General features: G+C 43.2%; 1 protein-coding gene across 1 annotated transcript in view; it reads left to right on the top strand.

Annotated features, from left to right (window-relative positions):
* Positions 1 to 19,806, top strand: part of DISC1 (DISC1 scaffold protein) — a 358,119-nt gene that overhangs the window by 138,872 nt on the left and 199,441 nt on the right. Inside the window, exons 8-9 of the mRNA XM_042907612.1 lie at positions 3,454 to 3,556; positions 16,648 to 16,836. Coding sequence (XP_042763546.1) covers positions 3,454 to 3,556; positions 16,648 to 16,836 — 292 coding nt within the window. The remainder of the gene's footprint in view (positions 1 to 3,453; positions 3,557 to 16,647; positions 16,837 to 19,806) is intronic.

Raw genomic sequence — 19,806 nt, 5'->3', positions numbered from 1 at the left:
AGAGACCTTCTTTCCTGATCAAGGGAGACTGGCTCGGTTTACCCATGTTGTCACGTGAAGCAGCAGGGAAAGTGCTAGAGGGCGTACCTTGTATGTTTCGGTGATGTTGCCGACTAGTGTTCATGTTCTATGGATGTTTGCCAGGTGACCTCCAGGGGGAGCCACTGGGGAGGTGAGGAGAGGCCCCAGCTTCCTGCACGGGGCAGGGGGTAGGAGGATTCCTTCTCCTGGATTTTCTGATGTAAATATGTGCCATTTATCAGGTGCATCCTAATTTCTTTTAATTAATTAATTAATTAGAGAGCGAGAGAGCAAGCACTAGTGGGGGGAAGGGGCAGAGGGGCAGAGAGAGAGAAAGAAAGAGAGAGAGAGGATCTTCAGCAGGCTCCACACTCCGTGTGGAGCTCAGTTCAGGACTCGATCCCATGATGCTGGGATCTTGACCTGAGCCGAAATCAAGAGTTAGACGCTCAACCGACTGAGCCACCTAGGCGCCCCAGGTGCATCCTAATTTTTGCCCAGAATTAAAAGGTGGAATCACTCCAGTGTTTGGGCTTATTGAGTATTGGAACATGCTGTGTGTAATCTGAACGAGTCCCTGCCCCAGCAGTGAGCATGCAGGTGTGCCAATGACAAAATACACATGGTGTTTATGTATGAGTGTGTTTTACGGGACATTTTATACTGTGCACACACATATTGACATATGCACATGATAGTAGGATTTGTTGATAATCTCCAGCTACTGTGAAAGCTCTTGGATTTGCCCAAATGCTGAAAGTGATTGGCTTTGTTTGCATACTTGCTCTCACGCACTGACAAAAAAACTTATAATTCCCTTGCTTTTCCATAAGATTAAGGAATTCATATCTAAGATTTTAAAGTGTAAATCTGAAAGCTCTATTTGGTAATGAGTTCCTCAGGGTCCAATTTTATCTGGAAATTAAAAGGAGATGCAGATTTTCCGGGGCGTGTATGTGTGTATAGGTGGGTGTGTACGTGCACACAGCCATGATTGTGTGTGTGTGGGGGGGCATAGATGAGTCCACACGGAATTGAAACAAAACTGCTCAGTCACAAAAAAACAACTTTGCACTCTGGACTCGACTGACTCAAGACCTTGAGGTAAAAATTGCAGCTTGGCCCAGTTTTCTTCCTTCAGTATGTTAGACACATAGACCTGATATTGTTTTGATTCCTCCCCCAAAGAGAGATGGGGCCTTCCTTCATTCATTACATTCCTTTGACTCTAACGGTTACCCACACCAGGTAATTAAAGGATAAATGAGATGGAAGAAATAGTTGGAAATAAATGGAATAGCTGGAGATTGGTAGATATTCGATTACATCCAGCAGTGCCTGAAAGAAGGTACATTGCAATTTAATAAGATTTAGAGAAGCTGTTTCATATTAATAGTGACAGCTTGAAGAATAGGTTTGCTCAACAAAGGAGAAACTGGCCCAATTATGATTAGCAGAAACTGCTACCAAAATCAGAAAGACTGGACGGACTTTGGATGAGACATAAGAATTACGGCACGTGTTACGGACTTAGCAGCAGTATTCTCGGACCTCCGATGACATTCTTAGATGGATGGAAAGGGATGAGCCATTGTCGGGCACTGGGCCAACCTGAGACTGGGTGCTGGGAGGAGGAATCCAGAGCATCTTCTTTTTAAGAACCAGTTCTGACTTCCTGACAAATGTCAGGACCACCGTGAGGGTCTAGGAATTAATCACTTGGGACATGGGGACGCTCATCCCCGCTGATTCCAGCTTTGGTGTGGAGGCCACCACGCTGTCGCCTTCATCAGAGAATGAGTTTTATAAAGAGATCTGGGAAATTACAGCTGCTTATGGAAAAGAACATATTTAAGGCCATGAAAGAAATAGTATAATGTTTTAGGCAGGATGGGTGAGGTCTGCTTTGATTCCAAAAATAATTTCAATTTAAGTCTAAGATAAGCACAACAATTAAAGTCGATGGTATCTAGCAAGATCTAGATTCTTCTGGGGAAATTAAATTTTGTATTTTCTCTGGGCTCTGTGAACCCAAGTGGGTTAATTTTAGTCTTTGAATGGAATCAGATTTTTAGCAAGAAGAGGGGGACGTTTCTAGGTAACATCCTTTGTGGAACACCCAAAATGTCTCTGTACACATGTTCATTGTTATTCAACTGAGCTGTGTGCTTTTGTTGAACTGGATGTTTTTCTAGGTAGCTCACTTATCTGAGTGTAGATATCAATTGAATATGGAGTTTTTGCTTTTTATTTTTTTAATGTTTATTTATTTTGAGAGAGAGGGAGAGACAGAGTGTGAGCAGGGGAGGGGCAGAGAGAGAGGGAGACACAGAATCTGAAGAAGTCTCCAGGCTCTGAGCTATCAGCACAGAGCCTGACACGGGGCTCAAACTCATGAACCATGAGATCACGACCTGAGCCGAAGTCAGATGCTTAACCGACTCAGCCACCCCGGCGTCCTGGGGTTTCGCTTTAAATAAAAGAAAAGAAATGTGATGTTTCAGTTTCAAAGAAAGTAAAAGATAACCTAAGACATTTGGAAAAGGAATGTGAGATTTAACATTTTTGCTGTTTTTGAAAGAGCAAAGAAAGAACATAGGAAGTGTTTGGAGCATCCTGGAAAAATACATAATAAAACTTATAGAGCTCATTGAGGTCTCCTTGTCTATTTTTCAAATATGACTTGCCAGCAACTATCTGCCCTTCAAGTTTCATTAGACAACATCTACTAGTAATTAGCCTGCCACTCTGCCCTTGATCTCAATTGCTGTGCACCTTTACTTACTGTTTACTGTGTACCAGACACAGAGCAAAGTCCCTGCTCACAGAGAGCTTGCATCCTAGGGGACAGAGATTCTAGAAAAACTGAGGCACAGAAACAAATAGTGTCAGCTGGAGAAGTCACTATGGAAAACCATCATGTAGGGTGAAGACGGGAGGCTTGAGGGGGTTGCCATCGTACATGGCTCATCAGCCGGGCCTTTCTTCCCAGGCAGTGTGTGAGCAGAGGCCGGAAAGGTGTGAGTGGGCTAAGTCACTTGGGTCAAGAGTATTTCAGGCGGGAGTAACCCTGAGGAGGGAGTGGGCAGAGTGGTGAGGTTATTGTGGTTTGTGGTTGCTCTTTGGTGTGTTAACTCTTGTCATTTTTGCGTTTAGATGTGGTGAAGGTATGGGACCTAATGCTTGAAGTGTGGCCCCGATGCCCACTTCATTTAGTCCTCCCCTCTCCCTTCCTTCCGTCTTCCCTCCTCCCTTCTTTCCTCTTTTACTTCTTTCTGTTTACGTTGCTTGCTTTTAAAGAACTCTCCTTCAGTCACTCTTTACCACCCCTCTTAATTACTTGCAGACGCAGAAGCTTCTGGCCGGCTGCTCCATTGCTTTCTGAGTTTTACCTGAGTAAATGATGGTTCATGGCCATTTCTCTCCTTCTAGGTGTGTATGAGCGAGAGAATCTGCAGCACTCTCAGGAAGAGAGTAAATGATATTGAAATCCAACTGCCGGCGCTGCTTGAAGCCAAAATGCTAGCCGTATCAGGTAACTGAACTCGGTGCAGACACTGAAGCAGCTGGACGGAGTAGTGACGGCTGCCACCACACCCGGGCTCCGTCCTCGAGTAACCTCCTCCCCATAACCCATATCAGACTTGGACATTTCAGAGCTTTTGTGGGAAGTTTCACTAAAACTCATGGAGTAAATGGGCACCACGCCCATCTTGTAAAGGGATGGATAAGACTCTTAAAACTGCATATACACAGGGGCACCGGGGTGGCTCAGTCGGTTAAGCATCCGACCTTGATTTCGGCTCAGGTCATGATCTCACGGGTTCATGAGTTCGAGCCCCACACGGGGCTCTGTGCTGACATTGTGGACAGAACCTGCTTGGGATTCTCTCTCTCCCCCCTCTCTCTGCCCCTCCCCCACTCATGCTGTCTCTTTTTCTCTCAAAATAAATAAACTTAAAAAAATAAAACTACATAGGCACATATAATAAAAGATAAGTTATCAGTGTAGGTACCATGTTTTGGACTCCCCAGTTTCTGTTTCTTTATGAGTTGAGAGACTAGAGTTAATCCTCATGCCATATAATTCTAGCAGATGTTTGTACAGCATTATGTAGCTGCAGAGGCTCCATGAAGCTTGTTGGATGTGGTCAGCCCCTTCCTATAGGAAGAGAAAACGATGACATGAGACAAGGTGATGTAATCATTCAACATACTAGTCAGAGATATTAGATTTCTGGAGGATTCTCAGTGGATCATAATCCCTCCTTAATCTGGTGGTTATTAGGAATATATTTTCCCATTAATTAGTAGGTCAAAAACACAAGTCTCTGAAAATAGTATCTTACCCTGTCATTTGAAGAATGCTTTTAAATGTTCCTCTATATATTTTTTAAGTTTATTTATTTATTTTGACAGAGACAGAGATAGCATGAGTGGGGGAGGGACAGAGAGAGAGGGAGACAGGGAATCCCACTCAGGCTCCATGCTGTCAGCTCAGAGCCTGACTTGGGGCTCACACTCATGAAACTGTGAGATCATGACCTGAGCTGAAACCAAGAGTCAGACCCGTAACTGACTGAGCCACCCAGGTACCCCTCCTGTGTGCTGTTATTTTATTCTATGTTCACAACAGCTGTATGAGGTAGGTGGGAGAGATACTGAGGTCCCAGTGAACAGATCAGGAGGTTGAGGGTATATCTGTTGGTTAAGTTCACTCAGTCAGCTCAGTGGTGGCAGAGCAGGGACTCAAGTCCAGGTGTGACAAATGGAGGTTTTTTTTTTTTATTAATTTTTTTATGTTTACTTACTTTTGAGAGAGAGAGACAGAGACAGAGCATGAGCAGGGGAGGGGTAGAGAGAGAGGGAGACAGAATCTGAAGCAGGCTCCAGGCTCTGAGCTGTCAGCGCAGAGCCTGACGCGGGGCTTGAACTCGTGAAACGCAAGATCATGACCTGAGCCGAAGTCAGATGCTTAACTGACAGAGCCACCCAGGTGCCCCGACAAATGGAGTTTTAATCTAGTTACGTAATGGCATCCTTCAAGTATTCTCTGAGTTTTATAGGTTGAGTGAGCCTCCAGCTCAGCAGATTCAGAAGAATCATAAAAATTTAACGAAAAGGTATAATAATTACATGTATGGGTTTTAAATGGCATTTTAAGAAGGAATACAATAATTGGCATCTTCTGGTATTCAGATCATTAAACAACTAATGTTGGCAGTTAATGAGCAATTTGGTTCCTGATGCAGTCAGGCGTATTATTTACAACCAGCGCAACATCGAAATGTGAATGTGGGGCTTGGCTCTTAACAGCTTCACATGCCATTTACTTGGAATTATGGCCCCATTTGCTAAGAGAAAAAAAAGAAGATTGAACACAATCTTGCTTCTGAGTTAGTGTTTTTGCCTTTCTTAATCCATATATCTTCCTGAGGAATACAGGTGGATGTGTCTCTATTAAGCCCAAGGGAGGAGATGTATCATTCAGGCGGCAGAGATATCCCTCTTTCAAATGTGAGTAATCTCTTTTTAGAATCCCGAGGAAAATTCTTGAAATGGTATATTGCATATGGGGCCTGGGTTTTGTGCTTAGTTCTTTGATCAGCTGAGAAAATCGGTGAGGCCTGATCGGAGACTTAGCTGGGATGGGAGCTTACCTTCTTACCTCTCTGTTTCCGGATGACAGTGCAGGCCCTTGGCGAACAGTCTTTCCAGCCAATGGGGTCTCCTCACCGGCCGTGCCAGGGCCAGGGTGGTCATCATTCTTTTGCGTCTTCTGCACACAATGTGGTTTCTGTTTCCTTTCGAGCTATACTCCACAGCGGGGGTGGGGGTGGGGGAACCTGAGCAGGGAAAAGGCACTTCCCTCAGGATCCTGACAGGACACTTCCAGTCCATTCAGAATGGCAAATCCTCACTCCTTTAGACAAAAGCCATGACGTACCTCTCCAAGAGAAGCCTTCCTCCATTTTGGGCCATCTGTGAGAAGGCTGAGGGGCAAAGCCCTTGGGATTCTTGGACGCACTCTTGAATGAAGAGGGTCTTGGGAGTGTGTTTAAGATTACCAGGGGGCCTTGTGTCTGTCTGAAAGTTTCTATGATTCACCATGTTAGATCTCCCACCCTTGATTTGATCTATAGACTGAGACCTTCTCTTCCTTCGAGAATCATTTGCTATCTCCAGAGACTAGGAATAAGAAAGTAGTTTTATTTTCAGATTCAGCAAATCCTAGCACCTTCATATTGAACGATGTATTCTTTAACTCGCTTCTCTTTTCTTGCACTGTATCCTAGGCAGTGACAGGAAGCCAGTGGGCACGTCTGCATTCTGCCTGGAGTCTCCTTGGCCATATGACTAAATTTATTAGGAAGTTTTTCTTTATATTTATTTATTTATTAATTTTAATTTTTTTTAAACGTTTATTCATTTTTGAGAGACAGAGAAAGACAGAGCATGAGCGGGGAAGGGGCAGAGAGAGGGAGACACAGAATCCAAAGCAGGCTCCAGACCCTGCGCTGTCAGCACAGAGCCTGACACAGGGCTCAATCCGACGAACTGTGAGATCATGACCTGAGCCAAAGTCGGATGCTTAACCGATTGAGCCACCCAGGCGCCCCATTATTTATTTATTTTTATTTAGACAGAGTGTGTGTGTGCAAGAGGGGGGCGAGGGGCAGGGAGAAAAGGAGAGAGAGAATCCCAAGCAGGCTCTGTGCTGCCAATGCAAGCCTGCCTTGGGGCTTGATCTCACAAACCATGAGATCATGACCTGAGTCGAAATCAAGAGTCAGACGCCTAACCCACTGAGGCTCCCAGGCACCCCAGGAAGTTTTTCTATACTCCTTCAGTTGGTAATGTTACCAAACTTTCCATCACTACGTGGCAAGGATCCCCTTTCTTCCAGCTTCCAATTATATTTTTCTTGCTTCCGTTTTAGCCTGCACCGAGGCCTGTCGAGGCTTCTGCCTGCCACCTGGTGCAAGCATCAGGGCCTCAGATTTTAGGGTCTGTTCCAGCAGCGTTCAGATGCCAAACTCTGTTCTCTGTTCTCAATTATCAATTGTTGTGTAATAAATCAACCTCAGGATTTAGTGACTTAAAGCATCACTGACCTTTCATTTTGCCCAGGAATCTGCAATTTGGGTAGGCCTTGGCAAGGACAGCTAGAGTGACTCAACTGGGGCTGGAGAATCCACTTTCAGACAAGGGAGCCGAAACAGATGAACATATGGGAAGGAAAAAAAAGAGAGGGAAACAAACCACAAGAGACTGTTAGTGATAGAGAACAAACTGGGGATTGACAAAGGGAGGTGGGTGGGGGACGGGTACTAAGGAGGGCACTTGTGATGAGCACTGGGTGTTGTATGTAGTGATGAACCACTTGAAACCAGTGTTGAACTGTAAACTAACTGGAATTTGAAAATTTTTTAAAATGTTTATTTATTTTTGAAAGAGAGACAGAATGTAAGTGGGGAGAGGCAGAGAGAGAGAGGGAGAATATGAAGCAGGCTCCAGGCTTCGAGCTGTCAGTACAGAGCCCGATGCGGGGTTCGAACCCATGAGCTGTGAGATCATGACCTGAGCCAAAGTCAGATGCTTAACTGACTGAGCCACCCAGGTGCCCCTTAACGAACTGGAATTTAAATAAAAATTTGAACTAAAAAAAAGGGTGGGGGGGGGAGTAGCCCAGCCTGGACAAGGGCTTCTTAACCTCTTTGTGACCCTCACTGAAAACTCTGTCCTCTGCCCCACAGATTGATTGCTTTGGCCCCTTGCTAGGCTGCTGCTGCTTGGGAGGCAAGGTGAGGGGATGGCCCTCACCTTGTGTGGTGGGTACGGCTGATCTGGGCTCTGTGGTTAAGATGTCAACATCAGAAGTTCGGGCCTATCTCCTTTAACACCACGCTGGACCCCTGCCCGGCTGCTGGCTTCTAGGGATGAGCCCTGTGCCTTAACTCAGTCCAGTCCCACCCTCTGCACGCATGCCTCCCTTCTTGTAGCTGTGGCCTCCTCAATGCTCCTTCAATTCCCAGGACTTTTCAGGCCCAGACACAGAAGGTATTTAAGTAGTGTGGTACTCATGTGTAAGTCTCAGCAGCAAGCATCCTTCCTGCATGTTGGCCTCTGGGTCTGCACCACTGCTGGGACCCAGTCCTTGGATGGGTCCCCAGGTCCTGTAACTGGGCTCTGTCTCTATCTGTGCTCTGTAACCTGATTAGCATCCCAGTCTTCCTCTGGCACGGGGCCTGCCATGCTGTGACCATTTCCCCTCCGCTAGGATCAAAGCCTGGCTCTCTGATGCCCCCCTTCTGATACTGCTCTGATGTTGACATTTTGTGCGAGTTTCTGGCTCCAGCCTTTCTCTCCTTGCATCATCCACTGTTATTGATGGCGTCCATCTGTTGAGTCACTCTCCTCTGTTTTTCTTGGGCTTTGCCTCATGCCTGGCCCTTGGGAGACAGTCGGTGAGACTCATTATGTTAAGAAAAAATGGACCTCATTTGTTGATTGCTGATCCTCAGAATCTGTCATTTTCACACCTCCCTTGGGTCTTCCCTCAGTTTGTGGTATGTTTTCTTTCCCACCTGCCTCCCATTATTTGTTTCCAAGGAACAAATAGTTCAGATAATCATTTATTCTTAAGTAGCATGTCAAGATGTCTATGGTACTCCAAGCCAGTTTTTTTAGACGATGGTTCTATCCAATTCAACTTTTCCTTTACAGAGAATAAAAATTAGCTGCACTAATGGTGTCTAAATGGAAGGCTATCTAGATATCAACTAGATTTTCCAGATAAGCGTAAAATATTTCGCTGTCTCTAAAAAAATTAGATCAGTGACTGGAGGGGATGATAGGCCCAGCAGAGATTTTTCAAAGATGGTATCTATCCAGTGTGGAAATAAACAAGACTCACCGAATGAGAAGTGAAAGCTCTTTCAGCGGTTACTACAACAAGGGAGTCGGCCACCATCACCTGTGTTTTGGTAGAGACTCAAAGGCAGGCGGAGGAGTGGGAAAGCTTTGTAGTGGGGAAAAGGGAAGGCTTCAGGTGTGCTCTGACTGGAGGCTGGGGGTACTGGAGGCAGGCTACTTACAGCAGCCTGTGTGATTGGTTAGGGGGCATGTTTGGCTCTCTCTGGCTAGTCCTAAGTTGGAGGCAGGGACAAAAATTAGGAAAGCTGTCAGTTATTAATACAATCCTGCCATCTTGGACCAATTGTTACGGAAGTGACTTTTTTGTTTTCTGGATTGTTACTAGAAACAGCAACCTGGCTTCCTACAAGCCTGCCTTATAGCAGCCTGGGTCCTGGACTGGTTGTTGTAGATATGGGGGTTCGTTTCCTGGACAGGTTCTGCAGGCTGTGGGTCAGAGTGCTCTTTCTAGAAATGATCTGGCCATTATCTGTTTGTATATTCAGCCTCTCACCAGGTACTACGCTTTCTCAAGCTGTTACAATCATGTGTACTTGAGCTTGGCATTCCCCAAAAGATATGGCGTTGTGCCAGAAAAAAGATGCAGGACTCTATTACTTTTGGAGTTTGATGATTTTCAGCACTGGCTTTCTTTCTTTCTTTTTTTCCAGTAAAGAAGGATAGGTGAAATTTGAGTACATAAACATGAATAATTTTAGGAGGATCGTTACAGATGGAAATGTCTGTGGGCCTATGCAAGTGCTGTGTGTGTGTGTGTGTGTGTGTGTGTGTGTGTGTGGCTTCCCCCTAAAGTCACGTGAGGCCTAGAGACTGGGTGACACAGCCTACAGGATTCATTCTCCAGCTGCCTTTGTACTCCCTCCCTTTATGGATGATTTGTGGCCACATTTTTACGTTTTGACCAAGTGACTTACTGAGCTGTATTAGCAACCAGTGTGACCTTGGAAGAACCCAGTTCAAATTCAGTAACCTCCTGTGGAATCTTAGAACTCCAAAACTTTGTGACCTTGGGAAGGTCACTCTTTGGGTCTTAGTTTCTTCAACTGGAAATCAGGGACAGTCATTATAAGGTCCCCATCCTGGCTTGTTGAGAAGGCTAAATGAGACTATTCCTATAACAAGATTCCTGTAATCTATAAAATCAGACTCTCAAAAAATGACCTAAAAAAAAAAACCCAGAGATACTGTGAAGTAGAAGAGGGAGATATTTAAGTTTAGGATACAGCATAAAATTAGAAGGAACAGAGTGGGTAAAATCAGTTTTGGCTTTGGCATTAACCTGGGTTTTGTTTTTTTTTTAATTTTAAATATTTATTTATTTATGTTGAGAGAGAGAGAAGAGGGGCAGAGAGAGAGGGAGATAGAGAATCCCAAGCAGGCTCTGCTCTGTCAGTGCAGAGCCCGATGAGGGGCTTGATCTCACGAAACTGAAATCATGACCTGAGCCAAAATCAAGAGTCAGACTCTTAACTGACTGAGCCACCCAGGTGCCCCTCACCTGGAGGTTTTTAATTATGGCATTTGTAGAAGAAAAGACTTTGACAGGTTCTCTAAAAAATCTCTGTGAAGGCCCAAGTACTGTTCTCTTCCTGAAGAGCAGCCTGGTGTATGTGTGGGATGATGGCAAAGGCAGGACATGCACAAATCCTCCTGTGGCATTTAGGAAAGGGCCCATTAGAGTCACAGAGATTGGGGTCATGGGGTCACTGATGGGACTCCCTTCAGGGATCAGCGTTTACTTTTCTGTATTTTCATCACAGAGCTCTTGGCCAGTTTCAGTAATGAAGGAGGGCTAAATCAAGCAGGATTTACCTCATGGACTTGGATCTGAGACCAAAATGCTTATAAAATATTCACCGGGGGCAGTGTAGCATTTTCTCATGGCTTCGGTTGCGATATTAACTGTCTCTCTGGGAATTCACACTCTTTCTGCATATATAAAATTTACATGTCTGTCACTATGCATTTTCCCTCAGGATCAAGGAAGGGACCCAGGTTTTAATTAATGATCTCTTTCATGTTTTATTAAGGCGCTCGGTCTCTAGAGCTTTCTGTGAGTTGCAGGGGTATCTGAGGATGTATTTCCTATAAATCCAGCAAAGCTTCTATGCAGGCACTTGCCCTGTGTAGTCTTTTCTGGTTTGTTTTTAGACGTCTTTTCTCCCTGAACTGTTTGTAAGAGGAGATTACACACTGGGGTATATTTTGCTTGGTGTCTCTGGGGACACAGGTGGTGCCCACTTCACTTTTCATCACCTCTCTTGCTTGAAAATATGCCCCAGCAGAAAGGTTGGGGCTCCCTGAGCCCAGCCATGGAAGGGACATTTGAAAGCATCACCCTGTGCTCGTGGCTGCCCTGTCTAGAGGCAGTCACACCTCTGGGCTGGTCTTCCCAAAACCACCCATGGAACATGGCATGTCCCTTGAGGTTCTTTTTGTTTTTTTGGTTTTTTTTAAAGGATACCTTTTTATTATGATAAGATAAATATACACATAAAATTTGCCCTTTTAACCATTTTTAAGTTACAGTTTAGTGGCATTAGGTGCATTGACATCATTGTGCAAACATTACCACCATCCAGGGCCAGAACTTTTTTCATCTTCCCGAATGGATACTCCGTACTTACCAAACTCGGGGTTCTTTGTGGAAGTCCACAGGGGCTCCATCCCACAGCGGCCCTGACTTGGTCACTGTTTGGGAAAGAAATCACGGGTCCAGGAAATGGTTTAGTTGTGTTGCTATTTCCAGCTCAAAGCTCATGGAAGTCCAGTCTGTGCTCCTTATCCGGACTTTGTTTTTCCTGAACGGGTCAAGCCCATCAGCTTGGCATCTTGGACCCTCTACCATTTGAATCCAGCTTTTTTGTGGGTCTGGTCTCCATCTTGGCCACATGCCTCATACCACCCTCTGAAGGCAAGCCCTTTCCTCTCTAACCACGTTTCCGTTTTTTCTTTTGGAAACCTTAACATTCTTTCCTCATGAAACCTGCCTCTGTTTCACCTTCTGGAACAGCCATTTTTCTCTGAACTCTCCTAGTGCATATTTGTCCACTTCCTAGAATACGGCTTCTCTTCTTTATTTACTGGTACTTCCCGGAGAGCGGGTGGTGCCTTGTTGTCTCCTGCATTTGCCCGCTATAGGGGCAGCCAATAAATAGCATCTCAAAAGATATTTATCCAGTCATGGAATTGGGCACTATGGATTACAGTGACAGAAATGTATGTGCTAGGTGTCCAGAATGCCTTTATTTATTTTTTTATGTTTATTTATTTTTGAGAGAGAGAGAGACAGAGACAGAGACAGAGCATGAGTGGGTGAGGGGCAGAGAGAGACACACACAGAATCAGAAGCAGGCTCCAGGCTCTGAGCTGTCAGCACAGAGCCTGACGTGGGGCTCGAACCCATGGACCGGAGATCATGACCTGAGCCAAAGTCGGACGCTCAACCACCCGAGTCACCCAGGTGTCCCTCAGAATGCCTTTAAAGTGGGACAATATTTTGTCACATTTCTCCCATTTATATCGGGTTGAAATCTGCCTATTAATAATAAAGAAGTAAACAGCATAGTTTATAGTACCGAAGAAGGGTTCTGGAGCTATGTTTGAGTTGGAAACCTGCCCTCCATTTGATTGCTAGGTAACCTCAGCAAGGTATTTTTTTTCGTTCGACTTCAGCTTTCCTGATTGTTAAGCAGAGATAACAACTTGTATTTCAGTGAACATAAAATGCACTGTTATTTTATACACTACTAAGAAAGAAAAATCGCTGTCAACTAAACAATGATATGCTTTCTATAGCTTCGAATTTTTATTTTATACATATTAAAATAGTTCTTCTCGATGTATTTAGGCTTTTGAAAAGTCACGCATCACTCTTCCAAGAGGAAAATTAATCACTTAAGGTGTTCCTAAAACGTCTTCATGTTCAGAGTCTGAGTGTTCTGAACCACATTTCAATTCCAAGTGGTCGGAGCTCAGGTTATTTCACACGTTCTCATCCTCTGCAGCAGTGAAACTATTGGTGATGGAAGTCTTTATCCTCTAAGAATAAACTACCGTTTCTATGGGGTTCTATAGGTTTCTGCCAAGCTGCAACACCATTCTTGAAGTTTTAAGTGTCGGTGCTTTCCTGATCTTACAGATCCATTACAATAAATGGCAACAGCCAGGTCCCAAATGATCCTTAAATGGTTTGTACTTTGAGACACCAGGGGATTGCAGATGGTCCTCTAGGCCACCAAGAAAGACAGTCACCCAGTAACAGCTTCATCCAGACTACCTCCTGCCTGATAGCAACTGTAAGAGGCATCACCACTTCAGAGATGTTAACATGTGAAAACCAAAGCGTGCATTTCAGAATAGATAACATAGGACCTAACTTCCTTCATAGGGATGTGGTAAGAGATTGAGGAGAAAAGGCTTGTAGCTTTTATTGTGGGAGCATCACGGAACCCTCTGGTAGCAATAACTATTATTTACAGAGGGCTCGTTAATGGGATATGCTTCTTAATTGATAGTGTAAGTTTCATGTTAAAATTTTCCCTAATATATTTTTCCTTTTTTGTTGAGGTATGATTTATATTCAGTGAAATGCACAGATCTTCAGTGCCCCATTATAGGAATTTTGACACCTGTTATCTGCAGCCCTATGCAGATATTTTTATCACTCCAGAAAAGCCACCTTTGTGTTCCTTCCCCAGACAGCCTCTGTTCTGATACCTTTCACCATGGATCAGCTTTGCCTGTGCTAGAACTTAATGGAATCATGTGATATGCAGTCTTTTGCGCCTTTTTTCTTTCTTTCTTTCTTTCTTTCTTTCTTTCTTTCTTTCTTTCTTTCTTTCTTTCTCTTTCTTCTTTTTTGAGAGATTCCTACATCACCGTGTGTATGAGGCCCTGTGCCTTTTTGTGGTGGAGTTGTCTTCCGTTGTGTAGATGTGCCTCTGCATCTGCTTTTCTCCCCTCGATGGGCATTTAGTTTGTTTCATTTGGGCTACCACAGGAGAAGCCACGATGAGCTTTTGAGTGCAACTATTTTTGATTACATGTTTTCGTTTCTCCTGGGTAAATACCTGGAAGTAGAATGTTTGGGTCCAGGGGTAGGTGTGTGTTTAACTTTATGAGACATGGACAGAAGTCTCCACAAGGTGGTTGTGCCATTGACCCTCCCATTATGCACAGGAGTCCATAACCTTGGGCTTTGGTGTCATTCACTTGAGCCATTGGAATGGTTTTGCAGTGGCATGAATTTGTATTTTTCTGGTGACTAAGAGACACCGACATGTTGTCATAGGATCACCAGCCCTTTGCATATCTCACCCTGTAAAGTCAGTTGCCTGTTTTTCCATGGGGCCATTTGTGTTTTAATTACTGAGTTGTAGGATTCCACTCCTTCATCAGATAGACGTATTGCAAATATATTCTCCCCGTCTGTGGCTTGCCTATTCATTTTCTTAATGGTATTTTTTATGAGTAAAGGTTTTATCATTGTGATGAAGTCCACTTATCTATTTTTTTTATAGGTAGTGTTTTCTGGGTCCTAACCAAAGTTTTGCTTATTCCAAGGTCAGAAAGGTATTCTGTATTTTCTTCTAGAAGCTTTATAGTTTTTGCTGCTACAGGTAGCTCTGTGATCTGTCTCTAATGAAATTTTGTGTATGATTTGAACTATGGATCAAGGTTCATATTTCTCCATCTCGCTAGCTAGTTGTTCTATTGCTATTTGTTGACAATACAGTTGACCCTTGAACGATGTGGAGGTTAGGGGTGCCGGCCCCCCACGCAGTCAGAGTATAACTTTTGACCCCCCAAAAATGTAACTGCTGGTAGCCTACTGTTGACCGGAAGCCTTACCAATAAACATAAACAGTTGATTAACACATATTTTTTATGCAATAGGTATTACATACTGTATTCTTATAATCAAGTAAACTAAAGAAAATGTTATGTAAAAAAATTTTTTGGGGGGCGCCTGGGTGGCTCGGTCAGTTAAGCGTCCGACTTCGGCTCAGGTCACGATCTCGCGGTCCGTGAGTTCGAGCCCCGCGTCGGGCTCTGTGCTGACAGCTCAGAGCCTGGAGCCTATTTCAGATTCTGTGTCTCCCTCTCTCTCTGCCCCTCCCCTGTTCATGCTCTGTCTCTCTCTGTCTCAAAAATAAATAAACGTTAAAAAAAAAATTAAAAAAAAAATTTTTTTAATGTTCATTTATTTTTGAGAGAGGGACAGAACATGAGCAGGGGAGGGGCAGAGAGAGAGAGGGAGACACAGAATCTGAAACAGTTTCCAGGCTCTGAGCTGTCAGCACAGAGCCTGATGCGGGGCTCAAACCTACAAGCTGCAAGATCATGACTTGAGCCACCCAGGTGCCCCGAGAAAAGAAAATGTTAAATGTTATTAAGAAAATCACAGGAAAGAGAAAATATATTTGCAGTACTCTACTGTATTTATAAAAAAAATCCATGTGTATATGGATCTACATGTTTTAAACCTGTGTTGTTCAGGGGTCCATTGTACTGTTTTTTCCTCATTGACTTACTCTGGCGCTTTGTTGAAAGTCAGTTGACTGTGTGAGGTCTACTTATGGACTATTCTATTCCATTGATCTGTTTGTCTATTTATCTATATGCCAATGTCATACGTTCGTGAGCTGTAGCTTCAGCATTATTTTGAAATCAAGTAATATATCTCCTCTTCGTTCTACTTCAAGGATTTTTTTTGGCTGATCCGGGCCTTTGCATTTTCCTTTATGTTTTAGAATAAGCTTGTCACTTTCTACAAAAGACCGTTATGAGATTTTGACTGGAATTGTATCGAATGAATAGATGAATTTAAGGAAAGTAGAAATGTTAAAAATACTCAATTTTCCAATATATGTATATATAGTTTCTATTTTTCTGATTCCTTTAAGTCTTCTTTAATTATTCTTTCAGGAGTTTTAAAAATGGTTTTCTGTGTGGAGGTCTTCCACATGTTTCTTTAAATTTATCCCTAAGTATTTTGAGTGTTAAAATCTTGTAAATGGCATTCTAAAAAAATTCATATACCACTTGCTGTTGATGTTTAGAAATGCAATTGCTTTTGTATATTGCCCTTGTATCCCGCAATCTTGCTAAATTCAGTGTGTGATATATTTTACTTAGTGCTTTACAGAATTTCATGTTTATTCTTGAAGGCACCTGTGATGCAGGTGTTGGTACAATCAGATTTTATAAGAAGTTTGCCCTGAAATTGCACATGCCTCTTTCTTTGCTCAAGGTCATGCAGGTTGGGTGACAGGAGGAATAGGATTTGAATTGAGGTCTAGTCTGACTCCAATGGCTTGTCCCTTTCCATTTCTCTTTGACATTTGGATATTTGAATGGCGTGATAGCATGTGGCTTCCCTGGATTTCAGTCAGACACTTTTGTGTCATTGTGTTTCACAGGGACACGAATTGGTCAATGGAACGTTTACAGCAGACGAAACGAGAATAAGGCGATAAAGAGACTGGGGGTTTTCCTAGCAGAAGGAGGATAGTCAGTGTTTTCCCGGACTCCTCCACGGAAGACCATTCATGCAGTTGGATGTAGTTGCAAAGCTCAGCCCTCTTTCTCGGTACCGTTGGTGCGCATTAGCTGTTGCTGAATCTTCCACGTGTGGGGATGCTGTAAAACTTGTTTTCCCTCCTTCTCTCTTGCAATTTGCTGCAGGAAACCATTTCTGTACAGCCAAGGAGCTCACGGAGGAGATGAGATCACTAACATCCGAGAGGGAAGGGCTGGAGGGACTCCTCGACAAACTGCTGCTGCTGAGCTCCAGGAATGTCCAGAAGCTGGGAAGTGTGAAGGAAGACTACAGCAGACTGAGAAAGGAGCTGGACCAGGGGGAAACTGCCCACGGTAAGTAGTCACTGCTGCCTGGTGAAATATCTACGGTACCAATTGTATTGTGTGGTGGTAGTGTGACCGTCACCGTGAAGGGGGTCCTGGAGCACAGGACACTTTTCCTGGAGGATCTATTTGGCAGGAGCCTTGGCGAATGGGATAGAATTACTTCTCAGCTTTTGTTTTGCTATTAGCAGGCTTTTCTGTCTCCCCCCCCCCCCCCCCCCCCCCGAATTTGCTAATGGCCTTGTGATTATTTAGAGCAATCCCTCCCTTGGCACAGGTCTTGAGAATTTTCTCTGTTTGACAATTATGTTCCTTTTGTTCCTTGGCTCAGTCTTCTGGCTTGCACAATCAGAGACAAAAGCAGGCTGACTCAGAAAACCGAATAAAGACCATGAAGTGGCTCTTCTATGTGTGAGGTTTTCTGAGAGCTTCTTTCCTCAGGAAGAATGATGTAGAAGAGGCCAGTGCTGCCCTAGCTGAAGTGTCTGCCTGTCAGGGGAGTTACTGTGTTCTTTGCTTGTGTTCTTTTCCTGTTCCGGTTGTTAAGAGCAACTGAGGTCACCTTGAGGTTGGTTCCCTGAGGGATGGTCTCAGAAGATGCTGGTTCAGTCCAAATTGATGAAGTGAAAACTTATTTCTTTAAAAACATGTAAAGAATTTACAGTGGTTCAGTTTCTAATCAGAAGAATGAAATCACGAAAAATAAATTCAGATTTAAAATATGTTAGACGCTAGAACCTGTTTTTTCACTGGCAAAATGAGAATAATATCTAGTTCATAGGCTGATGAAGTCATGCAGATTAAATGAGGCAACTTCTAAAGATTTTGAGGGTGTGTGTGTGTGTGTGTGTGTGTGTGTGTGTATGTGTATGTGTGAGACTGCCCTTGCATTTCTTCTAGGGAGTAAAGGTTGCTGGAGGCCAGAGGTCATACATAGTATATCATGGTCCCTAAATAAATGTTGTTCACTAGAAAAATGAAAGACCTATCTACTAATAAATAGCTATATTTACAAAGTATGCTTATTTAAAAAGAAATAAGAAAAGAATGGGGATGTTAGGTAGCCACATTTGAAATATGGCTATTTGAAAATACTCCACAGATGGAAGTAAATGAAGACTTGTGCTTAAGACTGAATAAAGGGGCCTCCTGAGTGGCTCAGTCAGTAGTTAAGCTTCCAACTTTGGCTCAGGTCATGATCTCCTGGTTCATGCCTTTAAGCCCTTCATTGGGCTCAGTTACCATTACTATTACTGTTACTTGTTTCTGTTACTGTTGTGAAGGTGTTCTTTATGTTTTAGGGTTGGATTTTGCTGGATCAGCTATCCTTTTCCCTGTGCTTTAAGACTGAAGCTAAATTTTAACCAATCTGAGGTGACCTGGCACTGGGTCAACCAAATTAATAATCTTGGGTCAGTGAGAGTAATGGGAGACAGATAAATAAATAAATCATAAATTCCATAGTAGATTGAAGCTTTTATCCATTGAAATGCAATAAAACTAGGCCAAAGTCCATATTCTGTCTTTTGTTGGCTTTTGAGAGTTAAAATTTAGAGGGAGCTCTAAAAGTAGAGCTTTAAATATAGAGCAAATACAGAGGGCCAGTATGCACATGTGTGTATGTACCATGAGCTGACTTTTTTATCCTTAGATAAAATATTTTAAAATAAGACTATTTAAGAAATGAGCAATATGTAGAATTCTTAAAGCAGATTTTGATTTCTAGCTATAGTTGCACCCGGGAAAAAGTCAATTCGGATACCGATGAGCAACTCCATGATGGTCAGGGACCCAGGCTCTTCTATTCTGTTCATCCACACCCGGGACGTGTGGTCCAAGATGGCTGACACACACACATGTCCTAGGCCAGCCAGGGGTTCTGTTTCTATAGCAAATGGAGAGTTTTGTTTGGTTTCGTGTTTTGTTTCGTTTTGTTTTGTTTTAAGGGAAAGAGAGAGGGAGAGTGAAGCAGGGGAGGGGGAGAGAGGGAGAGGGGGAGAGGGAGAGAGAAAATCTCAAGCAGTCTCCATGCCCAGAGCAGAGCCCGCCCGACATGGGACTGGATTTCGTGACCGTGAGATCATGACCTGAGCCCAAATCAAGAGTTGGATGCTTAACTGACTGAGCCACCCAGGCACCCTGAGATTTGCAGTTTTAGGGAACAATTAGTAGTCTGTCTCATACAGAGAACTCTTTTGATGGAAAGTGCTGATATTATTACATCTATGTCTCTGACTAGACTGAGATCAAAGAAAAGCACTGTGATTAGTTTCATTTGTATTGTCTCAGTATCCAGGGTGGTGTCTTTGAAAATAGTAAATGTGCCATAAATTTTGGTCATTTACACGGGCCAGATGTTAAAATGAAACATACCTTTATTTCTTTTATTCCTTTACTCCTTTACTTTGAATTACAGACCCAGACCTTGGGTCTTCTTTTTTTTTTTTTTTTTTTTTTTTTTAATTCTTAAAATTCATTCTAATTTAGTGAGCACAGAGGTAAGTTTGTCTTTCATGGAAGATGCTTGAGTTGTCTGAGTGGGATTTTCAGATGGGGGTGTCAGCAGACAGAACAAGATGATGAAAAAGTACTGAAATGTGCCAGAGTCCTCAAAGGCAAAGAGAGACAGAAATCATCACTGAATCCATTGACTTCTTCTCAGTGACACATAGTCTCTGTGAAGAGATGCAAAGGCTGTGTGTTTTAACCTCTATCAGCCGTTCTTAAGACTTCGGAAGAACACGTTTGAATTCTGAGCAACTTTACAGTGAAATAGAATGGAAAGCTAAATCTATCTTTCAACACCTGAATACTTATGGAGATTAGCTATAAACCTTTAATTTTTATGGATTTTAATGTTTTGTTTTTTTTAAGGAGGGTAGGACAAAAAAATCAGTAACGTCTTTAGTTTGCTACACCTGCTTTTCAGAAAAAAGACGACCATGAGATTTATATAACTTTTTCCATCCCTTGTGTATA

Source organism: Panthera leo, chromosome D2 (assembly GCF_018350215.1).
Source record: "Panthera leo isolate Ple1 chromosome D2, P.leo_Ple1_pat1.1, whole genome shotgun sequence".
NCBI classification, from domain to species: Eukaryota; Metazoa; Chordata; class Mammalia; order Carnivora; family Felidae; genus Panthera; species Panthera leo.
The sequence above is the reverse complement of the archived record's forward strand: the minus strand, read 5'-3'. Positions and strand labels throughout refer to the sequence as shown.